The 27968-nt window shown below is 48.5% G+C and overlaps 1 protein-coding gene across 6 annotated transcripts; it reads left to right on the top strand.

The window, feature by feature from the left end:
• The first annotated feature begins 532 nt into the window (after positions 1-532).
• On the top strand, positions 533-27968 carry KMT5C (lysine methyltransferase 5C). Of its 6 annotated transcripts, none has more exons than XM_053263209.1 (9): positions 533-554; positions 8422-8568; positions 8719-8884; positions 10430-10539; positions 11073-11236; positions 18808-18827; positions 20215-20351; positions 20898-21082; positions 22015-27968. In XM_053263209.1, exons 2-9 carry the CDS (start codon positions 8459-8461, stop codon positions 22866-22868), a joined length of 1746 nt encoding a protein of 581 aa, XP_053119184.1. In that variant the 5' UTR covers positions 533-554; positions 8422-8458; the 3' UTR covers positions 22869-27968. The 6 variants fall into 6 exon arrangements, with proteins under 6 accessions (XP_053119184.1, XP_053119182.1, XP_053119180.1 ...); XM_053263207.1 differs by lacking the exon at positions 533-554 and adding an exon at positions 1082-1470; XM_053263205.1 differs by lacking the exon at positions 533-554 and adding an exon at positions 1082-1500.

Genomic DNA, 27968 nt, shown 5'->3' with positions numbered 1-27968 from the left:
TGCTGCCAAATTGTTTGGTGGTGACTCGGAACTGGGCCTTCTCTGTGACTGCACAAGTGTGCTTTGGAATGCACTCCCTGCTGAAATAAGAGCATCTCCTTCTCTGTTTGTTTTTAGGACCCCGAAGACGTACCTGTTTTCCCAGGCTTTTGATTGAAATCTAAATTTTAATGTGTTTTTATTTGAGATTTTATCTGTTTTATGAATTTTAACTGTTTTATATTATAATTTGTACACCGCCTGGAGATTTCTATATGAGGAGGTATAGAAATACATAATTACTAAATATTGCCATGTGCTATTTCTACAATTCCCTATTGGCAAATGTGGGTTTCCTATCATGATTCAATCACTGCAGGTAAAACAGGCGTTCCCATCCTTCTTTTCTATCCTATCGTTCCATAGAGCTGGAATGGTGTTCTTTTAATGCCTTATTGGGATTTCCTGTGCTTGGTTTCCCAATTGCTTCCTATTGATAAGCGTGGGTTTCCTCTTTTGGCATGTAGGGCGGACTCCCCTGTGGGCAAGCGTAGTTATCCTATTGTTCACTGTTGGTAAGTGCTGTGCAACCCTGTCAGCAAGCACGTTCAAAAACCACCCGGTTGGCATGTGGTTCTGTCTCCTGTCATTTTCATTTTTGTCATGGCGTAAAAGTAACCAGCAGCAAGTCACGTCTCTAGACAAAGGAAGGGTTGCTTTCAATTTACTAGCGGGAGCAGAAGGTGCCTGTGCAGCTAATCTTTTTCTACCTCTATGGTGCTTTTCGCTTCTTGGGTGGAGAACGCTGTAGTGCTAAAGCAAATCACGGTGAGTGGGAGTTTAGTGAGTGACAGCGAACTTGGCCAATCATGTTGCCTAATGATAGTAAAAACCGACACACGCTGTAGTAGGCGACCAATGGAAAGTGTCAGAATTCTAGCGGGAGATTTCAAATGGCGAGATGAATAATAACAGGCAGCGTATTGGCCCAATAACAAGTGAGGAAGCGGTAATAGGTGTAGCGGGGGAATGGATTGCCCACTCAAGCTAGTATAAAACTTTAATGGACACCAAGCTTTGCTAATAGCTGGAAGAGTTGTCTCTTAGCGAGCCAATAGGAACTCAGGAAGCGGAGAGACGTTGCCCTAGTCCAATAGCATGGACTTTTAGCATTTTAGCAAAAGAGATGTGCTTTTAGCATTTTTTAAAAAAATAAGCATCTCCTTTGACCAATGATGACAGGCGAGGCAGACTCTGATTATCCAATAGGAGAGTCAGGACGTTTCTGTGAACCCAATAGGCATATAGTTGGATCAGAGCTACTCCTAAAAGGGCGCGACTGAAGGTAGAACATAGGAAAATGGATAGTCATCGACGTCTTCCAATCGGCAACGGAGAGGCAGAGCCGCGTCCTCAATCGACACCTGAAGGCGGGAGTAACGTTGACGGACAGCCACTCTACCGAATAGGATGAGGCCATTGCCGGCTCACGTGAGGGAGGGAAGCATGGATTAACCACTGGTATTCAATATTGGCGGGAGCAGCCCGGGACTAATCTTGAGCGACGTCTCCCGCTCAGCCAATCAGAATTGAGGGGCGGAGGGGCCGAGTAGCGGCAATCTTCGCTTGAGGGGCACAATGGAGGCGCAACGGGAGAAGGCGGGATCTTCTTTGATTGATAGCGGCGCGGCTCAACGGCGCGTCGTGGGAAAAGGGCCGGGAAATGATAGGCTTTCAAAAGGGCCAATGGAGTGGGGGAAGGAGGGGCGGGCGCAGGGCTGAGGCGGGCTCAACAAGAGCGGAGAGTAAGGAGCAGCAGAGCGAGCGCTCGAGGTCGGTGGCGGGCAGGTGAGAGAGAGAAGAGAGCGGCGGGCGGGAAAGGCTGCCCCCTGTGGGGGAGCGAAGCGCGCGGGGCGCTGTGAGGGGAGGAGGAGGGGGGAGGCGGCGGCGGCGGTTGCGGTGAGTCCCTCTCTCTGTGAGGGGGGATGATGAGGAGGAGGTGGGGGGGCAGGGGCAGGGGCTGCTGCCTTAGCCTCGCTCCTCTGCTAGCCGCCGGTCCACGCGGCTCCTCCTCCAAACATCAAGTAGATACCCCCCCATTTTCTCCCTCTCCCCTACAATTCAAGTCAGTCTGCCCCCCTGATGTGAAGCAAAAGCCCCTCATTTCTCCTCAACTATCAAGGAACCCTTTCCTCCCCCCGCCCCCACTTTTCGCCTCGGTTCCAGCCCGTCTGCTTCCTAAAATCAAAACCCCTCGTCTCTCCCCTTTTATTCTGTTCTCTCTAATATCAAGAAGACAGTCCCCCCGCCACGCAACACACACCATTTCTTTTCTCCTCCCCCCAGCAGTCCCAGTCATTCTGGCTCTTCCACCAGAAGCTCCCATGTCCTCCTCCATCCAGCCAGCGTGGTGTAGTGGTTACCCGAGTTCAAATCCCCATTCAGCCGTGATACTAGCTGGGTGACTCTGGGCCAGTCACTTCTCTCTCAGCCTAACCTACTTCACATTGCTGTTGTGAAAGAGAAACTTAGTACTTGGAGGAAGAGCAGGATATAAAAGTAATAATATTGTTGTAAAAAGATTGCACAGACTGACTACAAACAAAGGCATGACATGGTAGCAGGGATGATACACTGGAACATCTGCAAAAAATACAAGCTACCTGTAGCCAAAAATTGGTGGGACCATAAAATTGAAAAAGTTGTCGAAAATGAAGATGCAAAAATATTATGGGACTTCCAACTACAAACAGACAAACATCTGCCATGCAATACACCAGATATAACTGTAGCCGAGAAGGAAGAAAAGCAAGTTAAAATAATTGACATAGCAATACCAGGGGATAGCAGAATAGAAGAAAAAGAAATAGAAAAAAATCACAAAATACCCTAGGTGCAATTCCAAAATCAATTTGAAGAGCACCTCAACACCATAGGGGCCACAGAAATCACCATCATCCAGTTACAAAAAGCATCTTTATTGGGAACAGCCTATATTCTGCAATGATATCTATAACAACAGCAACATTGACAATAAAATTCAATAAAATTCAGGTCCTTGGGAAGGACTCAATATCTGGATAAAACAAACCAGTCAATAACACCTGTCTGACTGTGTAAACAAGAAAGAATAATATAATCTGAAATCCCAGTCAGTCGATTCAATTCCTTTATTACAATCACAGCCCAGCCATTCTGCCCCATAGCATCAAGGAGGCCTCCCCTGCCCCACAACATACCAAACACACCTCTTCTCTTCATTCTGTCCCAAACATCAAGGAGGCCCAGCATTCCCTGTCCCCTCTTTTCATCTCAGTCACTCAGCCCCAAACAGCAGAAAACTGTACCCCACCCCCCCAGCAAATGAGACTGCACGCATTCTCCCCCTTGGCTTTGGTCCTCAGTCCTTCACCATGTTTTGTACAGCAAAAATCTCCAATACTCTTTTTTTCATCTAAATTCCCCCTCACATCAAGGTGTCCCGTTTTCTCCTCAATCCCAGTCACTCTTCCCCCAGGTGAAGAGACACCTTGGCATGTCCCCTGCCACCCCTTCCAACTTTGTGGTGAGTCCCATGTGGCATTCTTAACCCGGGCAAGTGCTTTACAGTGGCTGCAGTCATTCATGTCTTTATCTGCCCTCAGCATCATCCCTGAAAGACTGAGGTAGAAAGAGGGAGCAAAAATGGGATGTGGAAACAGGGAGTGAGTGTCGACTGTGTATGGTGAAGTGGCTTTTGCATGGGCAAGACTGACCAGGGTAGAAGGGATGCATGAAGGAAGGGAAGAGAATCCTGTACAAGCCAACTGCTGCCTCCCTTATTCAGTACTCCTCTATTATTGATCATAATTGCTTGTTTCTAGAACATGTTAAACGTGCTTATTTGTTCATTATGTTTGCATCTTGCTCATCCTCTGAGATGAAATTGTCTTTTCCCCCTTACAATCACTGTCTCAAATAAGTTAGGCCTGAGAGATTATGACTTGTCCTGTTTTATCCAGGGAACCATGACAGCAGGAATTTGAACCCCGGACTTTCCAATCTGGCATTACATAGCACTTGGCTTGATCCAGGGCTTTGCAATCAAGAACAGTATACATTGCTTATTTCAGAAATAAAATATATTCTTATAGGACAGACCTTTCTGCATCATCATCAATACCGCCCGGAGACATAAGTTTTGGGCAGTATAAAAATGTTAGTTAATCAATAAATCTAGGAACATAGGAATCTGCCATATACTGAGTCATACCATTGGTCTATCTAGCTCAGTATTGTCTTCACAGACTGGCAATGGGTTCTCCAAGGTTGCAGGCAGGAATCTTTCTCAGCCCTTTCTTGAAGATGCCAGGGAGGGAACTTGAAACCTTCTGCTTTTCCCAGAGCAGCAGCTCCATCTCCTGGGGGGAATATCTTACAGTGCTCACACTTCTAGTCTCCTCTTCAAATGCAACTAGGGTTGACCCTGCTTAGCTAAGGGGACAAGTCATGCTTGGCACCACAAGACCAGCTTTCCTCTCTCTTTGTGTGGACAGAATTTTGAATAATAAGACCATTACAGTTCTCCAATGGGAGGAAGTTAGCACTGAGATGTCTATTCTTTTTGCTTCTTGTGTACTCATATAAAAGAATGTTGTGAACCTCATGCTTACATAGAGCCTCCCGGCAACTATATGTCAGTTGAATGTAATTGAGACACACTACTGCCATCATGAGTTGGCAAGCTGCGTGTAACAATGCCTTAGACAGGAGGCTATCATTCTTGCTCTCTTCCACATGGGTTCTGTGGCTTTATGTTTGTTGGGTGATGCTACTGCAGGAGATGCTCTTGGATTGGGGCTTTGTGATGGGACGAGGTTGTAGATTATGAAGAGAGGAAAGTGTGGTATATTGAAAATTGAAATTTCGAGAATCCTTGCTGAAATAAGAGACTTCTTTCCTATAGGAGAGTTGCCTGTAAGTAGCTGACCCAGAAGTGGTTTGCAACTGGCTGAGAAGTTGGGCTTTATCAGAATTTATTGGACTTACTAGCTAGTCAAACTTCATGAGGGCAGAGATGTCTGTCAGGATTGGAATTTAGAGCTGTATCTGAAGTCCCTTTCTAGTTATGACCTGGGTCGTCCTCGTGGTTAAAAAGATTATAGTTCTCTCTAATGCGACAGGATGTGGCTTCTCCTTGATCCTCAATCTGAAGTCCTGAGTGTTTGAAGAAAACAATTTCAGAGACTAAGAACCTTTGCTGTAAGCAATGTAAGCAAATCAGGCATTCCTGCAGCTCACTCCCTTCAGTGTCCTGCACTTTTTTTTTTGTATTCAGGCCACTGAGGTGTTTTTTCAGGTCCATCTTTCAGCATTGCCTCTGCTCTTTAGTAATTTCTCTTTGCAATCTAGGCTGCATGTTGTTCTTCTGGATTTCCTGTCCTAGGACTGCTGGATCAAACTTCCACAAACAAGAGACATTGTGGGGCTCTGGGGTGGGAGCATGCCTGGAATAAGGGCGACGTCTTCGAAATAAGAGGCATTATTTGACAGTTCCATTCTCTTTCCCTTTTCAAGGTGATGGATTCAATTTGATAGCATACTATCTTTGAAACTGTCAATCTGAAGCATCTTGCTGTATTGGTGACTGTGAAGTGGGACGTGATGAATGTGGGGAAACAAATGGAGAATTAATGCTAGTCTGTTACTCCTTTCTGTAAAATAGTCCAGGTGTAGCAAGGCAGGAATTTGTATGCTAATCTACGTCTGTTGCATACCAGTTAGTCTGAAAAGGATGGTATTATACAGGAAGAGATATAGGCAAGATTAAGCAATGAGCATTATGGAGGAGTGGAATGATGCTTCCTGCATACACAAAGAGAGACTGTGGTTGCACCAGCAATTTGTTCAAAATTTGTTTTCCCTCACTCTCTGTCCCAGTAAGTTCCTGTGCTGTGCTTACAGGTATTACTTGTGAGTAAATGCCTCAGCCTCCCATGCCAAGCAGCAGGCTGTGGTACTTCCAGAAAGATCTGCTGGCAGCTCGCTGCTTGCAACATGATGTGCTGAAACCCTTCAAGCAGATCTTGGCAACCTGCAATCTTTTGTTCTAATCAGTTTCATTGTGGAGGGAAAGGCAAACCTGCTCCTCCCCCACCATATGAGTGAAGTTGAGTTGACTGGACCAGAAACTGCCAGATCTTGAGAGGATCTACTTGCAAGTAAGCATCCTAGTCTGCTATTTCAAGCAAGCTTGAGTGCAAGTAGTGCAGTATTTGTCCAGACATTGCTTTGAATGTTGCAGGTGAAATCAGTCTCTCTTTAATGAGGCAATTGCTTCCTAGTGTCAAAACCTGGAGGAAGTGGAAACCTAATAGGAATACCACTTGTGATGAGGTATGAAATGTTTCAGCTACTCCTCAATCCTGTTGATTGGATGTACTGTATTAGTCTTTGTGTGCGAACTAAAAAAGAGGCAGGGAAACAAATGGGTAAACCTAGAATTAGGATCGAAGAGTGCCAGTTCCTTGCTTTGAGTCTGTTCCAGGGCTGACTAAGGCTTGCTCAGTATTGGCCTGTCTGGAAATTACTTCTTCCCAAGGCAGAGATTTGTATTCTTGAGCAAAGCAATGAGGTTATTACAGTCTATTTCTAAATGTAGGTCATGACTGCTGTCTGGAGCAAATTGCAGTGGGTCATGGATGAGATGACCTCAGGTCCCTTGCTGAGCTGTGTCTTGGAGGCTTTGATGTGCAACCCGGAAGCAAGAGGATGACTAAGAAGCTCACACCTTAACTTTCTTCCCTCATAACCGTTGGGGGTGTGTGTGTGCCTCCTGTAGAGCTGGAAGAATCTAAGCTACCTGGGAGTGTAAATGCTTGATATGCACATAGGGATTTTAAGTAACTTGTCCTGTGCATACTGAAGTTGAAGCCTTTGAATTGGCAGTTTTTCTCAGCCCTCTTTCTTTTAGTCAAACCTTAAGCAGCCTGGCTGGAATCTCTCAGGGAGCAGGTGTCTCCAAATCAGTGGCCCTGGCCACTAGGGGAGGAAGATGCCCTACTGTACATATCTTTCCCCTGGAGCTCTTGCACTGCAGTTGTAGAAGGTAAGAGCAGGATTTGCCCACTGTTTTCTTCATCCTCAGGTACACACTCTGGTTTCTCTTCAGATCATATACGTCTTTCTAATCTCCAGCACAAATGAGAGATACCTGTCTCCCTCATTCCCTCTGGATGCTCCAGGAGGCTTAGGAGAGTGGATTGGTGGCAGTTGTACACAGAGACTTGCTAGAAAGCCAGGCCAATATTTGTGTAACTTGGTTGAGATATACCTTTTGCCATGTCCACTGAGGCCAACTAGAGTGGCCTTCTCTTTAGAAGGTGGGATTGAGGTTGGCTGGAAGCAAGCAGTGGCCTCAGCTCTGTGGAACTGCCTCCTCTGGGAAGCCCTATGTTGTTGAAACTCCTTGAGGTTGTTAAAACCTTTTCTCTTAAAACAGCCCCTTGTGTGACTCCTGAGGATGTGGTTGTGGTGTGTGGTAGCTGTTTTTTTTAAAAAGTTAATTGTGGTATAGTTAATGCATTTTTTTAAGTGTAAAAAATAAATTCAAAGCTATTTACATGAGAGGCTGTTTAGAAATATACCCCTTAGAAATGAGACAAGAATACTGGAGGACTGAGAGCCAATATTTTGGGGAAGGGGAGGGCAGAGAGATGGGGTAAGATCTAATGGACTGGAGCCGGATTTCATGGCATAGTGGATCAGAAGAAGTGTGAGCGCCAATATTAACAGAGTGGCTTAACAAACTCCCCTTCCTAAGTAGACAAAAGGGCACCTTTTCAAGCAGTGGTTCTCTTATATTTAACAGAGTGAGAGCAACTGTCCCTATCCAGCCCCAGCACAGCATCCCTTCTGTATTTGTTGCTGGTGTCTATTTCTTTTGGGATTGTTATAGCAAGGCTGGGGGAGCAGGGAAGCAAGACGGGAATATATAAATATTCTTCATAATAAAAGTCTGACACAGTTAAATTAGGAAAAAAGTGTGTACAATTCAAACAGAATTCATTAAAAGAGAACATTTTTTTTTAGGATCAATAGGTTTTATCTGTTAGACTGATTAACCCATCACCATTTAAGTCATTTCAAATGTATTTGTTATCCATAGGGGGTCACTCAGGTTATATCTTTATTGTCTTCATTTTTTTTTAAATATACTGGAGGGAAACAAAATCTAAGGTGTCTCTATGTACATATGGATGTGTTTAGGGAATTAGTCAGACCCCTGACTGTGGACCTAGTCTTAATTTTGGAGATGGCAATTTTGGTTCATGGAAAAATCAGTGTTGCTGCATATTTTGCAAACATTCTCTAGTCTGTCCCTAGTTATCCAGATATGCAGCTGAGTTTTCAACTTGGTGCATGTAGCTTTAGTTGTCCTTTCTCTCTCCTCTCCTTTCCCAGGTAGTGGGGCTGAGTGCAGCATGGTTCTGGAAGGAAGATGGGATCCACTCGGGTGACTGCAAAGGAGCTCTGTGAAAATGATGACCTGGCTACTACGCTAGTGCTTGACTCTTACCTTGGCTTTAAGACCCATAAGATGAACGTAAGGTAAGGGATAGGGGTCCCTTAGGCTTGGAAGATCTGGGTTGTAGCACAGGGCAAAGTAAAACTTGAAGGGAAGGAAATTGTGGGGCTTGGGATCAAGATGAAGGCAATGTGTTTTAGAGGAGATCTCACTGCTCTCTCTCATTCCTGCAGCCCACTCCCACCCATCAGAAGGAAGCATCATTTGCGGGAGGCAGTGGAGGCTTTTCGGAAGCGTAAGGACCTGGATGTGGCCTACCAGGCCTTGATGCAGGGCGGATGGGCCTGCCAGTACTTTGCGAATCGGAGCCGTCAGCAGGAAGCTGCCTTCAAGACTCATGTACAACTCATTTCTAGGTTGTTTCAGGAGAGGGAGGGTGGGTGAGAAAGGTTCAGGAAGAGTTACCTCGGACACAGAGAAGATGTAGTGACGGGTTTGAACACCGGGCAATTCAAAAGGTTCAAAGGTGGGGGGCGGGAATAACTTAAAAGGTGGGGGAGGATGCACTCTCCCCCCCACTCTTGCACTCATTTAAAAAATGGTCTGGCGGGGCGGCTGTCCTGTCTGCCCCTTGGACTGGAAGTGACTGGCAGTAGCCCGTGTGTGCGTCAGGCCCGCGCATGCGCCTACATGTGCGCAAGCTACTTCTGGTCTGCGGGGTGGATGGGGCAGCAGGGAGGTATGCTGCTGCCCCGCTGGACTGGTTTTTAAGCTAGCGCTGGTGGAAATGCGACTGGGGGGGTGCACCCTCCCCCCCAACTTTGAACCGGTTCTGTGCACATATCTAGCCATCGGCCCAGTTCATATGTAATGCTAAGCCAAGGCAATCAACCCTAAGACATCCGTGTGCTCCTTGCTCTCCTCTTCTCTCTCTCTCATGTGAGAGTTTGAGAGTGAAAGGTTTTGCTTTCACTTTAAAACAAACCACAGCTTATATTACTATTTGGAAAACTGTTGCTTGTTGTTCTGGTTTGTTTTAACACTAGTTACTTCACAAAACTAGAAAAAAAGCTAGAGTTAGAACGAACCACAATGATTTAGAGCAGCAGAAGCTAGTCCCAGTGGATGAAGGTGTGGTGCTAGGATGGCCATCTTCAAATTGGCTTTCTCTCTCTCAAGGACTACAGTTCTGTGCATGTTTGCTTGCGAGTAAAATCCATTGAATGCAGTGGGTCTTTCTTCCAAATAAAGGTACATAGGTTTGTGCTTCTTGACTCCTCTGTTTCTGTGAGGAAATTTTGGTGTGTGCTACATCTTCTGAGACTGTCAGTCACAGTGGCTCTTTGCCCCCCTACTCCTTTCTTGATGGGATTGGTTCTGGATGGCGAATTAAGTATCTGAATTTAAACCATGCAGTCTTGAATGAGGTGAACAATCTAAAGGGCCTTGTGCTGAGCTTCAGCCAGTGAGAAGGGGGATTTTGACGGAAGAACTCTTTGGCTTCTGAAAGGGAGCGGCTTTGATTAACCTAGTCGGTGAATAAGAGATGGAGCAGCCAAGGAACCAAAATGACTGGGAGTTGGTATGGATGATACTTTTCTGCGCCACATGGACATGCTGAGAGCATGCCCATCCTGACATCTTTCATGGATGTCCTGATGTTTTCCAACGTGTTCCTTTGTCATGGGGGCCCCTCCTGCTATTTGGTTTGTATGTGGAGTAATGATTCAGGTGAACTGGTCCTCCGCACAATAAAGGAAGGCACAGGGAGTTAGTCAGGATGTTCATAAAATACATTGGGATAGTGTGCTCCTGGCATGTCTCCCTTTCTGTCTTGCGGACTTTCAGTCGTGACTATTGTTTGATGATGTGGCCCAGAATTGGGGCTAACTGGGAGGACTAGCTGGGGACCTGGACCGACAGATTCTGTTCTTTACTCTCCAGATATTTCGCTACCTTCGCATTTTCCTTCCTGAAAGCGGTTTTACCATCAAGCCCTGTAGTCGCTATTCCTTGGAAATCAATGGAGCCCGTGTGGTCTCTACCAAATCATGGTAGGTTGTGGTGATGTGTGTGTCTCCTCCCCATTGTGGTGGTGTTCACTTCTTGCTTTATAAATTTCTGACTTGTATAATCCTATTCAGGTTTTGTTGTACAAGTGTACAGATGTCTACACTCATACAACATAATGTCGGACCTTCTGTTGACTTCCCTCTTTGTCCCACAGTTCAAGCATATACTGTACATGCATACATGCGTTTGTGTGAATAAGCGTGCCTGCATTCATGTTAAAAGTGAATCTGGGTACAGGCCCCCACAAATTCACAGTACAGTTAGGAAGTGTGCTGCCGTACCTGTGTTTCAGCATAATGTGTAAATAACATTTTGTGTACAGATGTCAACCTGTGCACACTGTGCACTCGTTATGCAAGTGCTGATCATAACGTGTCAATAGGGCTTGAGCAGGTAACGGATGTTATGTGTAAGCAAATGTATTAGTCACCCTCTCCTGCTGTACTCATCTGAGGACTGGGGCAGCAGGAGCTCTGCCCATTCATGAGGTGGTTGTTTCTCCCCCACCCCCAAGGAGGAAGAATGACAAGTTGGAACTCCTGGAGGGTTATATTGCAGAGTTGACAGAGCCGGACGAAAGCCTCCTGCGGACGGGCGAAAACGACTTCAGCGTCATGTACTCCACACGGAAACAATGTGCCCAGCTCTGGCTGGGGCCTGCAGCCTTCATCAATCATGGTACGTGAAGGCCTCCAGTTGGCTGTGGCTCTGCTCCTCAGCCCCTGTACCACAGACATTGTGTTGACTTCCTCCTTTGTCCCACAGTTCAGCCCTGGCCCAGTTTCTGCACCAAGAAAATCCCTATTAATTTGGAATATATTGTGCAGATTTCTCTTTAACTGTCTTGTAGAATTTGCCTGCCAAGATAATGAGCGTTTCAAGATCTTTGAGTTCTTTGGCAAGTACTGGATGAGTTGCAAGAATTGCGGGCACTGAGGATCAAGTTAGTTGGGCTGCAGAAATAGAGTTAACTCAGGGCTGGTTCTTGCATGGATTTTTGATGCGATAGCAACTACCGCATGGTAGTTTAATCTTGTTGTCTTGTGAGAATTGAGGAGAATTATAGCATAGAAAAGTCTAGCAAACAATGACTTGGTTCAGTTCAGACTGCATCAAAAAGCATTAAGGATCAGCTTTTCAAATTGCCGGTTAGCAAATTTGACACTTTGGAAAGGGCTTCAAATGGCCAAGCTGTCATGTGACTGTTAATTACCATGTCCTAATGCAGTGTGCTGAATTCAGCTGCAGAAGGCAAGAAATAATGCCCCACACAACTCTTGAAAGCCTTGCCTCTTCCTTTCTCTCCCTATGGCTTTGAAACCCACTGAAAATCTCACTTGGCTCTCCTCCTTGGGTTCTTTGAGATTTCAACAAGGTTGTCAAGCTCCTCTTCACAATCACGAGGGGGTGGAAATTTGCCTTTAGAAAAAGGAGGGAGATGTTCATGATGTTATATTTGCCGAAGCTAATCTGGCCCCAAACTTTCGTCGTCACACTAATCTTTCCCCATCACTCAATTGACTTATTGTCCATAGACCAGAAGGAAAAAAAGCCATAGTTATAGCACCAGAAATGGCAGTAAAATAGCAAACACTACAATTCATATTTCCAGACATCAAAAAACTCAAGGTAACCCTGGCCACAAAACCCTCCAGCTGTGAGACATCAGTTTACAACTTGCTTCCTCATTCTAACAGCAGCTGACAAGAATTAAGCCACTGCTAAGGCCACCCTTTCTGCTCAGACTTCTAGTTGCAGAGCAAGTGTTTGCAAGCAGGACTCATTGCTGGAAAAAACAATAGGGATTTCCTCTTCCAACCTGTTGGATCTGGATAGTGATCCCTTGCATTCATAACTGTGGGTTCTGCGCCTGTGCAGTGACCTCGCGGACCGACTAGCTAGCTCCTCGCTCCGCCTCAACTGCCATGCACTAGGCCGTGCTTCCCTTATTTCCGGCAGTTGGGGCGTGTCTCTTTCAGTTTCTGTTTGACCGCCGTTTTGTCAACACCTCGGACTGTTAGCTCCTCGGTTATTTGGTATTTGGAAAGCGAACTTGAACTGAACGGATATTGGTTTTGATTATTGGACTGCGTACTGGACTAAACTAAGATAGAAAGCATAATTATTACAAGATTATTCCCGTTACGGGAATGCCTGAGGCCATGGCGGCCAGAGACAAGCCCAAAACAACTTTTAAGCGCTGTTCGGAGTGCAAGGCGAAGTTGCCCTCAACGGACACGCATGACTTCTGCTTACTGTGCCTTGGGGAGCAGCATAACCCAGCGAGCTGTAAGATATGTTTGTCTTTTTCAAAGCAAACTTTAAAGAACCGTGCGCTGAGGTTACGGGCGGCACTTTACGATGACGCACTCCGCCCTCCGACGCCGAGACCCTCGACCTCGATGTTGGGCGTCACGTCGAAGCCGCCCCTGATACCGGCTGCGATGTCGAGTGCGGGAGCTCCTGCTGTGGACTCTGCTGTCAGGCAGTCGAAAGCCACTGAGACGAAGGAGTCCAAACAGCCCGGTGATGTGGGGAAAAAGCATCACCGGCATAAGCGACGTAAACGTACATCGTCGACGGAGGATGAGCAGGAGCCATCACCCCCTCAGAAGCGGACGAAAAAGACTCGAATCCACAGCCGTACTCCCTCACCGATACCACTACAATCTGATTGTGAGGGTTGGGATTCTACAGAGTCTGCCGCTTCGACACCGTGGGCTTCGGAGTCTAGACAAAGCCCAAGTCAGTCGAGATCGACAGATGCGGCCCCGCCGCAGTTTGCGATGCCGACACATGGCTCGGTATCAGGGATGCAGGTGCGGCTAGCGTTGATGTCGGGCTCGATGTCGAACACGGGCTCGGAGACGATGCCGAACACGACGTCGAGAGCGGTGTCGAAGGACCAAAGTATGTCGGTGTCGACCCCATGCTCGGTACCGAGGCCGGAGTTGGCGGCATACTTGGTATTGACGGATGCGCCAGTGCAAAGAACACTGGAACCTGGCCCGAGGCCCTACGCACAACATCTGGGGCGATGGAGCTCACCCCAGCGCATACACCACTAGTCTCACCCGCCATGACTCCAGGGCTGGAGTACAGGACGGAGGACTATCTCGATTTTGGAGAAGACGCTGCGGAGAGGGGAATTGCAGAGGGTGCAAAGACGAGAGCAGACTTGCTTACTCTTTTGGACTCGGCTGAGACCACACCGACTGCGTAGACGTTTCATGGTTTCTCGGGTGTGTCTACTGACCAGGGTACCAGGGTGCTGTCGGTACCGAACACACCGATGGTCCTATCGGTTCCTAGGACCCCGTCGATGTCGCCGCAGTGACAACCTCTACATTTACCGGCTCTTTTGAAACCAGTACAGCGGGTGTCAGCATCTACGAGCCCGATGCAGACTCAAGGGCCAATGATGATGGACAGGGCTACACTGACTGGACCATCTGCGTTGTTTGTGCGCCCTCCTCCCGTGACATGTTTCACCCATTTGACCACTTCACAGGCGGGACATGCGTGTGGCTTCACTCATTCTCCACCTGTGGTCTACCCAGCAGACTATGCCGAATACAAAATCTGGAAGGCACAGCAGCAAGCGGGGAATTTGGTGACCCCTGCTGCTGCAACTACTACTGAACAACCACTCAGGAGTGCGCCAGTGGCTACCCCCTTGGTAAGGCAGCAACCTAAAGTACCAGCGACACCAATTACAGTACCAGACTCAGGAGATGCCGATTCCTCTGGTGAGACAGAGTCAGAGGATGACCCTTCGATTCTGGAAGAGCCATTTGAACCTGAGCTCCCATCTGATGTGCCCCCGCATACTTCGGTATCGCCCTCGGAGGAGTTGAAGGCATACCATATTCAAATACGAGAGATGGCAGAAGCTTTGGGACTTGAATTACAGCAACCGGAGTTAGACTTAAAAGACCCCGTTTAAAACATGATGTCCCGTGCTAAAGTGACACACCCAGTAGCTCTGCCTATGCTGCCGGCTATAACCAAGGCAGCGAAGACGGCTTGGGAGGTACTGCAAACATCCACGGCTACGTCCCGCAAACTAGAGGGACTGTATAGGGTCCAGGACAATGACAGTGACTATCTCATGAAGCACCCAGTGCCAAACTCGCTAGTAATTGAATGTGCTTCATCAAAAGGCAGCCAGCGCTATTCAACACCTAATGATAAAGACGGCAGGAAGCTTGATGTCCTTGGCCGGAAGATCTATGCCACGTCTAGTTTGGCGTTAAAAATTGCAAATTATTCGGTGTGTTTGGCGCGTTATGGGCACCATATTTGGGACACACTATTCCAGGACTCAGCGACAATGTCTGCGGAGGGGTTCCAAGAGAACTTTAAAAGGACATATGAAAAATCCACAGTAGTGACAAGACATCTGCTCAGTACATTCAAACATGCTGCAGAGACGGAATCCCGTGCAATGACAACTGCCATAAGTCTTCGATGCCACACGTGGCTGCGCTCAACAAATTTGCAACAGGATATGCGAGAGAAGATAGAATTTCTGCCTTTCGACGGCAAAGGGCTCTTTGCTGAAACAACCGATTCCACAATGCAATCCTGGAAGCAGTCGAAATTTACTGCGAAAACCTTCATGGCGGCTGTAAGCGAACAGTCGTCTAGAAACCGCACGTATGGTCGACAGCAGGGCCGGACTACCTACAGACAAGAGAAGAGAGACTACAGAAGGCAATATAAGCCTTACCAGCGTAACAAACCCTACACACAACGCCAGAGAGGGCAAAAGCAGGGCAAGGACCAGCAAAAGCAGTCTCTTTGATGGCACGGTCCATCCACCTCTGGTACGAATAACATCAAACAAACCACCAACATCACAAGAAACAGAACCCAAGGCCCACAACATCGGCCTTGTGAAGGACAGCGTTTCCATCAAGCTGGCCAGCCACGCGCAAGCGTGGCACCGTATAACATCAGACCAGTGGGTGTTGAAGATCGTAAGGTCTGGTTACGCAATAGAGTTCAAAGCTTTGCCACCTTTTCAAGGGATAATGTATACCAGACTGACCCAGGTACTGAGAGAGGAAGTACAGGTGTTGTTGGAGAAGCAGGCAATTGTACCAGTGAGGTGGATGGACAGGATGAGGGGTTTTTACTCCCGTTACTTTCAAATCCCCAAGAAGGATGGGGGGATCAGAGCCATTATGGACTTGAGAGAACTGAATTTATTTGTAGACACAAGGAAGTTCTGGATGATAACCCTACAGAGCATCTTGCACCTTTTGGTCCCGGAAGAGTGGGCTGTCACCCTGGATCTGAAGGACGCCTATTTTCATATAGGCATTCGCGAAGGACATCGTCAGTACCTGCGGTTCACCATAGGAAGTACAGCGCACCAGTATGTGGTATTACCATTCGGCCTGTCCACAGCGCCACGGGTATTCACCAAGGTAATGGCTGCTGTGGTGGCTTATTTCAGAACCAATGGGATAGTGACATACCCATATCTGGACGATTGGTTGTTGGCCAGCCTCGACAGAGAAGAGTTACTTTTGCAAGTCCAATTTGTACTGAATCTTTTAAGGGACTTGGGAATTACAGTGAACTTAAACAAATCTCGGTTAGACCCCCGAAGGCGGGTGGATTATATAGGTGCGGTTTTGGACATGCGGGAGAAAAGGGCTTACCTGCCAGAGTCCAGATACCAACAATTAAAGGAGCTTCTCCTCCTCTTTCTAGCGCAACCGGAACAAAGGGCAGTGTCAGTGCAAAGACTCTTGGGACTCATGGCCTCGTGCAATACGACAGTGCCAAATACATGACTACGTATGCGTGCTCTACAGAACTGGTATCTGAGCGTTTTCCGCCCAAACCGCGACAGTCAACACAAGTGGCTGACACTTCCCAGTATGGTTCTGGAGACCTTGCATTGGTGGACAATCCCGGACAACTTGCTGTCAGGGGTGCCTTTTCAGCCACTCACTCCAACATGCAGTGTGACAACAGATGCCTCTCTGCAGGGTTGGGGAGTGCATTGTCTGCACCATCAGATACAAGGACAATGGTCAAAACAGCAGGGGAGGCGACATATAAATTACCTAGAGCTCCTGGCTGTATTTTTAGCGCTGAAGGCGTTTCAGCCACTGCTGCAGGGGAAAGTTGTGCAGGTCCATCTGGACAATACCACAGCAATGGCATACCTGAACAAACAGGGAGGCATGGTCTCTCGGTCTCTCTGCACGCTGAGTCAAAACATCTGGGACTGGTGCATAACTCGAGACATAATTTTGATAGCAATACACATCAAAGGAGTGGACAATATACAAGCGGATGGACTCAGCAGGTCGATGCTGTTCAGTCAAAAGCAGGAATGGGAAATGAATATGATCTATCTAAAGGCCTTCTTCGACAAATGGGGATGGCCGACTGTAGACCTCTTTGCGACTACTGTAAACGCAAAGTGTCCAATGTATTGCTCTCGTGCGGGTGTGGGCAAGAATTCTCTAGGAGACGCTTTTCAATACAGGTGGCACAGGAGTCTGTTTTACCTGTTTCCGCCACAGCCATTGATCTCAAAAGTAGTTGCACAGATGCTCAGAGACCCCACGACGGGCATCTTAATAACGCCATGGTGGCCCAGACAGCAGTGGTTCTCAGCAGTACTTCGTATGTCGAGGGGGGTCTACCACAGGTTTCCCGTTGTGCCAGATTTGTTGACTCAGGATGCCGGGGCGCTGCGACACCCTCAAGTAGAGTCCCTGCGGTTAACAGCGTGGCGCATAGGCTATTGAAGAGAATACTGCTGAATAATAGGAAAAGGTCAACGCGCCTCAATTACATTAGAAAGTGGTGGCGTTTTCAGCAATATGCTAAGGAGCATGGTTTTTCCCCAAGATGGGCAACTGTGACTCAAATATTGCTGTATATGACGACTCTTAAGATGGCGGGCTTGGCAAACACTTCTTTGAAAGTTCACTTATCAATGATCTCGTCAGAACATAAGGGATGGGACAAGAATACAGTATTCTCCCATCCGGAATGTAAAAAGTTCCTCAAGGGTTTGAATAATTTGTTTCCACCAATCCGCCGCCCACAGCAGCAGTGGGACTTGACTTTGGTGCTGAAGGCTATGACTCAGAAACCGTTTGAACCTTTAGCCGCAGCGTCATTGCGTTTGAAAACCCTTAAAACCACCTTCTTGATGGCGATCACCACGGCACGGAGGGTGAGCGAATTGGCTGCGTTGCGAATGGACCGGCCATTCATGCAGATTTATCCGCATAAGGTCGACCCAAGGTGACGACAGATTTCCACATTAATGCGGATATAATTCTGCCAACGTTTTTTCAGAACCCTGTGTCCAGTATCGAAAATGATTTGCATACTCTAGATGTGCGTAGAGCACTATTGTACTACCTGGATGCCACAAAGCGTTTGCCCCACACTAAGAAGCTATTTGTCCTACACAAGGGGGGTTCTAAGGGGAAGTCCGTAACACGCCAAAGGTTGGCTCAGTGGATTGTGCAAGCGATTAGGGTTGCTTATACTGCTCAAGGGAAGGTCCCTCCAGGTACGATTACGGCACATGCAACAAAGGCTTACGTGTCCTCAGCAGCGGATTTGGCTGGGGTTTCGATGAAGGACATCTGTAGGACGGCGACTTGGATGTCGAGCCAGCCCTTCATACGGCACTATGCCCTGGACCTTAGACAACTGAAGGAAGGAGAGTTTGGGCGTGGAGTGCTGAAAAGAGTTCTGCCATGAATGCTACCCACCACCAGGATTGTAGCTGGCTAATCACCCACAGTTATGAATGCAACGGATCACTATCCAGATAAACAGGTTGCATACCTGCAACTGACGATCTGGAAGAGATCCGTTGTATTCATAAGACCCGCCCAGACCTCCCCGCGTGGTGTGGGCAGGACAAGATCGGGCAGGATCGTCAAAGACTCAACTGACGGTCCACCAGAAACTGAAAGAGACACGCCCCAACTGCCGGAAATAAGGGAAGCACGGCCTCGTGCATGGCAGTTGGGGGCGGAGCGAGGAGCTAGCTAGTCGGTCCGCGAGGTCACTGCGCAGGCGCAGAACCCACAGTTATGAATACAACGGATCTCTTCCAGATCATCAGTTACAGGTATGCAACTTGTTTTTATGTATGGAAGAACTGGACAAGTGGACCATGTGTAACTCATGTCTCCCTCTTTCTCTCCCCACTTGCACCCCCTCTGCAATTTGGCCGTCACTGTGGAACCAATCAGACTGCAGGCCAAACTGCAAGGTAAGTCACTTGGGATTGCTAGTCAAGCTGGTCTGATGAGAGGAGAGCTGGTCTTGCTGTAGCAAGCATGACTTGTCTCCTTAGCTAAGCAAGGTCTGCCCTGGTTGCATATGAATGGGAGACAATGTGTGAGCACTGTAAGATATTCCCCCCAGGAGATGGAGCTGCCGCTCTGGGAAGAGCAGAAGGTTTCAAGCTCCCTCCCTGGCTTCTGCAAGAAAGGGCTGAGAGAGATTCCTGCCTGCAACCTTGGAGAAGCCGCTGTCAGTCTGGGTAGACAATACTGAACTAGATGGACCTACGGTCTGACTCAGTATATGGCAGCTTCCTATGTTCCTGTTGGTGCTCCCCATTTTTTTTTTTTTAAATACCCAGGCTCTGCATCTAGGATAAGTCCTGGAAACCCATTCCATACACTCAAGGCAGGTGCAGACAACCTGTTGCAAGTGTGCCTGGCATGCTCCTAGCGCGATCTACAAGCTTGGCTCATTTTGTGATGTGTGAAATGTTGGGTTCCCAGGCAGCAATTCCCTCTGCTGCACTCGACTGAAAACCTTGGTTGCAGAATTCTGGTGGCAGCGGAGGGAAGTGTTGCTCTGGAACTCGACACTTGTGGGTGCACACTCCATAAAGCGAGCCAAGCTTGCAGCTCCCATTGGGAGCATGTGCTGTTTGCAGCAGGTCACCTGACTGCAGCATGTGACCTGGGTGCAGAATTCAGGATATTTTGACACAAGTTGAGATGTTAAAAGGGAGTAAGCAATGCCAGGGAAACCTTTGGAAGGCGGCAGGGAGCTGTATGAGCTACAGAAGCTCCTCTTTGGATTCCTGGAAACCCTGGCCAACCTCTCTCCTGTCCTTTCACTGGTCACTAACTGATGTTTTAGCCACCACAAAAGCTCGGAACTTGATCTCGTTTACCAAGAGGGGGTGAAGAGTCCAAGGAAAAAACAGATTCACAGGCCCTCTGAGCATCTAGAGCGGGGGTTCCCAACCAGGGTTCCTCCAGATATTGCTGAACTACAACTCCCATCATTCCCACTGCAGTTTGTTGTGGCTGGGGGTTTGGGAGTTGTAGTTCAGCAACATCTGGAGGAACCCTGGTTGGGGACCACTGCTTTAGAGTGCTGCTTCTGGGAGATCCAGGTCAGAGGGGGCAGCAGTTGGGGTTTAGTGGGTTACAGGAGTGGCAGTTGGAAGTGGGGCAGGGGTGTGTGTGTGTGTGTCTCCTGGGGTTTTGAAGTGGGGAGGGAGTCTCTTGCCATTCGCCCCCACTCCATAAAAAAAAAGGGGGGGGCATCCTGACCCTTGCTATTCCTGGTTTTCTTCTGTTTCCTGCTGTGCCTTTCCCCCTCCCACTACTACGTTGTTTGTCTCTGTGCTGCAGTTTGTCCCCATGGATGGGAACACTGCCTGCGTCAAGGTGCTGCGGGACATTGAGCCCGAGGATGAGATCACCTGCTTCTATGGAGACGGCTTCTTTGGAGAGAACAATGAGCTGTGCGAGTGCTGCACTTGTGAAAGGTAGGGTCCAGGGCAAGGGGTCGGTGGGGGGGGGGGGTGCGGGGAGGCACTCCTTCATTTTCTGCTGGGTTGGGGGGAATGCAGTCTAAACCCACCACCACCCTGCAGTGCCAACATCGCTTAGCCACTGCTGCCAGGAAGAGCTGTTGCTTGTCCAACTGCTCCAGTGTCTTCTGGGGCAGAAGCATCTGGTGCTGCTTGGCTCCGGCTGCCTGCTCATTCTCCCCTCACCACCCATAACTGCTGTGGAGCCTTTAACAGAGAAGTGTTTCGAGCAGGAGCAGCTATAGCATCTAAGGATTGTGAAGAGGGCGATCTTCTTAATAAAAAATTACATTGCCTCCTCTCCCCACTGCAATGTCTCCTTTATTGCCAGCCCCCCTTGGAGGCCTGCTAGAAAGACAGCATAGGCTTACTTGTTGTTGTTGTTGTTGTTGTTCCCCGCCCAGAGCCTCTGGATGGGGCAGTTTATGAATGTAATAAATAATAATAATAAAAATAAATACGTAACTCAGAGGGCTGGGTTCTACTTGCCTCTTCTTCCAGGAAGGGGGAAGGAGCCTTCCGCCTTCTGAACCGGACACCCTCGCAATCTACCTCGGTCCACGACAAATACCTGCTGAGAGAGACGGATGGCCGTCTGCAGCGGTGGAAAGGCCAGTCGTGCAAGTTGGCCCAACAGAACGTGAAAGTGGGACGCAAGGCCCGGCGCAGAAGGGCGCAATTACGTGGTGAGATTGGCCAGGACGGCTTACTCAAGTCTTGTTTTTTGTGGGGTTGTGGTTGTGGGGCTTGGGCTTTTCCTCAGTGCAAGCTTGCTGGAAGTGTGCCCTCCTCTCTTAGCTATCCTGGTTGCCACTTTTGACTTCTGAGAGCCAGGGGTGGCAGCTTGGATCGCCCCACAGTGCTTGTTCCCCCATTGAGTCCGGGGGTGGGTGGGAAGCACCATAGGGCTGCCTCACTTGGTTTTCAAGGCCTGAGAGGACCAGCTGTGGCAGACCCCCATCGCCATTTGAGGCTCTGGAAAAGAGCACCAGAGTGGCCACGAGGAGCAGACATTGCCACTTGGGCACGGAAGGCACATGGCACAGCTGCCTAAATAGGACTGAAGGCAGGCTTGGCCTGTCTGTTGGGCACACCTTGGTGGCTGCCAAGCTGTGGGAGGTGCTGGGCCCACCAGGCACCTACTGTGTGGCTGCCTTTGCCTCTGGCCCCGCTGCCCACCTCCTTGGCTGCCTACAGCTCCTTCTGCTTCCTGCCAACCTGCTGTGTCCCCTGCATTTGTTTGCCGGCTTGGCCCTTGCTAGGCCTTGAAGTGCTGCAACACGGTGTACTGATGTGCCATGGTGATGACATTGCGATGCATCGTGGTGCTTTGAGGCACAGCAGCGGCTCAGGCTGGTGGCATCAGCGGTGGACATAGCAGCCATGCAGGCAGGCCGGCAGGCCTGAGGCGATGCTGGCAACAGGAGCCGTGGGCAGGCAAGCAATTGGGGGTTTGGGATGGGACAGGCATCTCCATGTCTCCTGCTTCCCCAGTGGGAGGCGGTGTCATCAAAGCCAGGTTTTGCCTGGGGCGCCCCCAATCCTTGGGCCAGCCCTGACTGAAGGTGGAGAGAAGGGGAGCGCATTCCGGGCACTGACCCCCCTTTTCCTCCTTTAGGTGCCCTACGCCGATCCACCCTCTACTGGTACCATAGGATGCTGAGGCCGCTGTACATCCCAGTGCACAACTGCCTAGCCTGCAGGGCACGCCGATGCAAGCTCCGCAAGCAGCTGCTGGTGCGTCTGCCCCGCTGCCCTCCTTCGATGTTCCCTGCGCTGTTCCCCAGGCGCTCGTTGCGCAACAAGGGTGGCCGCTCCAGGGCCCAGCAGGACTGCTCCTCCTGGAGAACGCACAACTGGCCCTTGAGCCTGGACAGGGCGGAAGGGCGGAGCCTGTACGTGGATCTGGGCAGCAGAGTGCCCCTGGACTGGGCACGGCCGCACAGAGAAGTGGAGGGTGGGCCTGGGGAGAGAGGGCCCCATAACAGCCATGGGGAGCTGAGCCAGGGGGCTGAGGAGCTTCCAGCAGGAGATGTGGAGAGCCCAGCGGAGGTCATTGGGCCCCAGGGTTCAGGATCTGGGGCGCCATGCTCGGGGGACCAAGGGCCCACCCCGTCTTCAGCCCCCTGCCCTTCCAGCCAGCCACTCTGCAGGACACGGAGCATGACGCGACGCCAAGCTCAGGTCTTGCCCACCACACCAGAGCTGCCGCTGCCACCGCCACCAGCCACAGACCCCAAGCTTTCCCAATACGCCCATGTCCGCCTGGAAGGTCCCCTCTTTGTGGGCAGGCAGCTCTGGCAGCAGCCGCCTCCCGACGAGATGGAGAAGCAGCTGACGGAAGAGCAGCATCCTCCCAAGCAGATGGTTTCTTTCCCCCCTTTCTTGCCCCCCAAGAGGCTGCGCCTGGTGGTCAGCCATGGCTCCATCAATCTCGAGGTGGCTTCAGGCTCGTGTGAGGAACTGTCTTGACCTGACCGGCCTCAGAGGGTTGCTGAGGAGAGACCCCAGCTTCTTGATGAACTTTAGATCCTTGATTAGCCAGGGCAGCCGTCCCCCCTCCCCCCAACAACCTACCAGAATTGGCCTGAAAACATCTGTTCTTGGTTGTGTGTTTCTCCAGATGTCGCATCCGGCGAGAAGCTACCACTGCACTGGTGTAATGCCTGCAAGGGACAGGATCAGTGCTTGGAGTGCTAGCCTGTACTCCCATCTCTTTTTCTGTTGCAGTTCTCTTTCAGTTGTCTCCTTCCAAGCTTCTGCCTCTGTCCTACCCGCATTTGTCCCTTCTTTGCTTTAAAACAAAAGCCCCACACTCCACCATCTAGCCAAACTGTACTTAACACCCATTGAAACTTAAGCCATAGAGCAGACTGTGCAGATGAGGGGGACTCCCACCTCCTGTCGTCTTCTAGAACTGGGCTCTCTCTCCCGCAGAGTCCTTCCGCTGTGGGGCTCTAGGGATCGCCAATCTCCGGTTTTGTAGCAGTTCAGCCATATACCATTCTGAGGATCCCATCTTTCTACAGATGCACATGGTGCTTTTGCTGTTTGTTACTGCTACAGGGCTGTGAGGCTGTTGTGGGTGAAGTGACTTGTGGGTAAAGGAAACCTGTATCCAATCAGGGAAGCTTCTTTAATCCAGTGTAGTTTAAAAAAACACAAAAAAACCAGCAACCAGAAGTGCACATTTAGCTTGCAACCCAAGCTGTTGAACCCATTTTAGCTTATTGGCCACCATTTGCTGAACAGGTTTATCTTTTTCTCTTCCCATTTGGGTGCCTACTGTTACAAGATATCTTCTCATTTTTAAAGCCAGGTTTGTATTGGCCAGGTTTGTCTGTCTTGTCTCTTTTCTCTGCTGGGACTTTTAAACTAATGTGTGTTGGTGTTTTTAACGACTTGAAATGAACATAAGGTATTCAGGTTTCATATTCAGTACTCCCCGCCCCCCTCCAACTACAGTTGATGGGGTTTTCAGAATGCCAGTGAATGAGTTTTATGCAAAAATTCCATACTGTAGTCAAGCAGTAGAGAAAGAAAAGGTTCTTTTCCCAGCACTTAATGGGGACTCCTTGGCTCAGGGCATTGTGTTAAGGGGGCCTTTCTCTTGTGAGGTATTGGCTTGTGTGTAGGATAAATGGTTCTGCCTGTCTAGTAGTGGCTAGGTTCAGTTCTCAAACCCCTTGCAGAAAATTGGTCATCGGCATATTTGTCCACCGTTTGAGTCTAGACAGTTCTTGGAATTTCCACTAGGTGGCACGTGAAGCCACTTCATTGGGGTTTAATGGGACGCTCAGAAGTCCAGCTGCAAGTTAGGTGGAGGTTAGAAGCCAAGGACTCTTGAAGTGAGGAGAGTGCTGCAACCAACCCCCACCCTCCCGTGTGTGCATGCTTAATTTTTCAGGTTGAAAATGTGCTTTTGTAAAGCATTGAGGTGCTGAGTTTGGGAAGCACATAACCAAGAGTCATAGCAAGACCTAATCTGCTTTTCTTCCCCCTTTCTATGTGGTCCCCAACTTGGTACACTTCAGTTGTAGAGAGGCTTTTTGTATAACAATGAAAAGAGGCAGGTACTTACCTGGGAGTCACACTAGTATGTTGAGTGATCTTATGTGTGCTTACTTGGGAGTATATCCTGTTGAACTCCATGAGACCTCCTTCTGAGTAACCGTGGATGGGATTGGGCTGAAAAGATCTTTGATCTCTGAAGCTGAGAAATCTGGCTTGGAGAACCTTTCTTAGAGCTTCCTGTAGAGTTTGGCTTGGCATGCATTTTAGTTCTGAGGTAGACGTGTATGATAGTTAAGGCATTCTGTTTTCATGATTCTGCTGATAGAGGTGTTAATTCCTGGGAAATTACTTGTGTTTTTTGAAAGAAGTTTTAGACGTAGTTTGTGAGAGGTGCAAGGTGGAACATGCAGCTAGGGAGGAGCTATAACTTTTCTGTCTCTCTCCCAAGAACGAAGTAGCATTTCATAATGCAGGAAGAATCTTCAAACTCACTTGTAGCAGTATGGGGACTTGGCCTTGTAGGTGGTCCCAGCAGGACTTCCTTATGCTAAGGCTGTCACTTTGGGAAAGTCAGGCTTGTGTTTCAGAAAATCTGCAGTTGAGAATATTCTCCTCAAATGTCTGAGTAGCCCAGTTCATGAGTTCAGCTGGGCTTTTGCTGCAGTGAGCTCCACAGTAGCCCACAATCTGTGTTGTGGGGAATATTAATAGATGCTGCAGATTATGCAGACACTTGCAGTTCATTGCAGTATGAACAAGGTAGTTTGTACTGATGAGGTCAAATATATACAGTCCCCAACAATTGAGACAAGATGCAAAGCTATCCTGCTTTAGGCTATCTGTATGCATTTCCCAGGTGTTTACATCAGTGTGCACAATCGCTTCAGTTGGTGCACACTTGGTTCAATGCTCACTTCCCCTGACAGGCTTGCACAAAAGGAAGAGTTGAAAACATGCCATCTGTTAATGCACTGACTTGAGTGTTTTGCTCACGCAAAGGTGATGTACAGCAGACATTGCAGATCTTTTGCTGTTACCAAATTCACTATATATGCTGACGCAGCCTTGGTTGGTTTTGTGTTTTTCAGATCTCTCCAGCTCTTTAACACCAGTTTTGTTTCCTTGGGTAAATGATCCCATTTCTCTTTGCTGACTGTATGTGTTTGCTTACTTTCAGTGCAGGTGACTTAATGCACGGTACTTATTCTGTGAATCTATGCCAACAGAGCCCTGACCACTCCCTGTGCCTACATCTTCCTATTTCTATGAGGTGGTGTTTCACTAATGTGATGGGTGTGTGTGTTTCTCTTTGCTTTCTCAGACAAGAGCCTGAGTATCTATAGTGAAGGAATTGAAGAACATCACAAGGTGTGAGCTCTCACCTGAGTTCATTGGTGTTTGTGCACAGTACAAAAGGCTGTGCCAACATGTGGCATGTTTTCCCTCACCTGCGCCAAGCCCTGTGGCTTGTAGCCTGCTGCCCATACCTGCTTTCCTGCCTGTGACTCTTGTCAGTCTTTGACTGTTCAATGTTTGATGCTAGCATATTAGTATACACCCTTTAGTTAGTACTGTTGCTGTGGGGTTTGGGTGGGGGGAGGTGATCCAAGGGCTTTTGTGTTGGGGAGGCTTTGGGAGGTTGGTGGGGGGGCGGTTGGATGTTGACAGCCAGGATACTTACTCTCCCTGTTGGAAGGGCAGGAGTTGGGGGCTCAGTTTTCACCTTTCCGTGCCTCTGTTTCCCCATCTTTTCAAGATGGGCTTTATACTTAAGCTACCTCGTTTGGGAAGGGGGGGCATCAAGGAGCCCCTCCAGGCATTCTCTGTCATCTGCTTTCAGTCCCATGTCAATTTTTTGTCCTGCCTTTCCTCCTCCACCCTCATGGCTTTCTCATTTGAACAAACCATGCATGTTCTCATGGGTGGAAGGTTGCTGGTCTGAAAACCTACGAGTGGCGATGAATCCAGGTATCTCCTGTCATTGCATCCCATCTAAATTACTCTTCTTTTTTGCCCAGTTCAAAAACTTGTCTGGATCAGTCCCCTTTTATTCAGGCATCATCCTAGCCCTGCTCTGATCTTTGCATCTTTCTGCCACTCCATAATCCAATCTTGGTTGCCATCCCAGCTACACCACTGTCTGTTCCATCTGCTGTAAGAGCATTTTAAAGCATGCCTTTTGGCCTGGAGCCAATTTGTCTTCACTGCAAATAATTTTCTTTAAAAAACAAAAACAAAGAACGATCCACAGAACATCCCCCTTCCTTCACCCCACCATCCCACCTCCATAAAGCTTGTGCTCAGGAAGGTGTTGCAACACCTTGACCCTTAAGGGAAAAAATAAACAAACTGGACACAGGAGAAGATCTCTGGATAGCTGGGCTCCTCAGGGAATGGTGGCGTGGAGGGCTTCAGAGTGTTGCCTTCTGCTCCAACGTTTTGGGGTTTTAACCACAGTGCATCATCTTTGCCTCTTGGGGCAGGTTCATGGCTAACGGCTCAGGCCTACTTTATAAGGCAATATGCAGGATCTAGGGTGGGGGTATATGACACTATCTTCCCTCCTTGTAACTTTCCCAATGCTTTATTTAAATATAGGGCTCTTCCGGTACTTGTCTGTCCACCTTAGGAACCATTTTTTTAAAACTGGGCAAGTCTGGATTTTTTCCGCACAAGAGGGTGGTGGTGGTGGATTTACTGATGAGATGTAGATTCAGAGGGTTGTGTGTATTCTTCACTTTAGTTTAAAAAAAAAAATTCTAGGACAAGATGAACCAAACAATGACCTGTATAAACTATGAAAATTGGAATTTTAATGCCATTTTGCTTCCCCTTATTGGGATGGGCAATGAACTCTGTAAGGTACTGAAAGTGACCACTGGAAATTCTGACTGTCTTGGCTAGTGGTGTGCACAGACCAGTTAGCAGTCAAACCGGTCCAAGCAGTTTGATCCTGAACCGGTTTGAGTTGGTTCGTTCGTTCGTCCAGCCCAGCTGGTTGGTCCGACGAACCGGTTCACAGAACGGTGGTTTGGTCTGAATTTGGACTGAACTGCCGCATGTAGTCTGTGCACACCCCTAACCTTAGCCGCCTCCTCCAATCTTTCCAGCTTCAGAAATTTAATCAGGCCAGAATATTTTCCAATCTCTCATGACTAGAAACTTGTGTTTTATGTGTGGGTTTTGTTTTACCTTTTCAAAAAGAGCTCAACTTGTCCTGTGCTCAATTTCAAATCCTGCACTTGTGCAGTGTGATGGTGAAATGCACACAGCTCTGGATGTATATTTAGCTAGGAAAAAGGATCAGGGGAGGGTGGGGGGAGGGAAGGGTGGATTTCTTAATGGTGCTAAACTGAAGTGAGGGTGGTTGAAGGGTTCTCTTGGCTCCAAGAGTGGGAGTTCGAGGCCTCAGGGTAGTGCTTGCCCCCATGATCAGGCCGGTATCCTGTAGGGGGTGAAGGCAGAAACATGTGTTGGTATTTTTAATGGTGTGTGCGTGTGTTAGAGAAGCGTAATACTTTTTAAAATACTTGATTGGAATAAAGTCTTTTAAAGCTA

This window comes from Hemicordylus capensis, chromosome 6, assembly GCF_027244095.1.
Source record: "Hemicordylus capensis ecotype Gifberg chromosome 6, rHemCap1.1.pri, whole genome shotgun sequence".
NCBI classification, from domain to species: Eukaryota; Metazoa; Chordata; class Lepidosauria; order Squamata; family Cordylidae; genus Hemicordylus; species Hemicordylus capensis.
Note: the sequence above shows the minus strand (reverse complement) of the source record. Positions and strands in the feature narration are given on the sequence as shown.

Excerpts from the sequence above, each read along its gene's own strand:
- KMT5C (XM_053263209.1), top strand. The coding sequence starts at position 8,459 with ATGGGATCCACTCGGGTGACTGCAAAGGAGCTCTGTGAAAATGATGAC. Across the intron at positions 8,569-8,718 it reads ACCCATAAGATGAACGTAAG|CCCACTCCCACCCATCAGAA; the intron begins GTAAGGGATAGG and ends TCATTCCTGCAG. Across the intron at positions 10,540-11,072 it reads GTGGTCTCTACCAAATCATG|GAGGAAGAATGACAAGTTGG; the intron begins GTAGGTTGTGGT and ends CCCACCCCCAAG.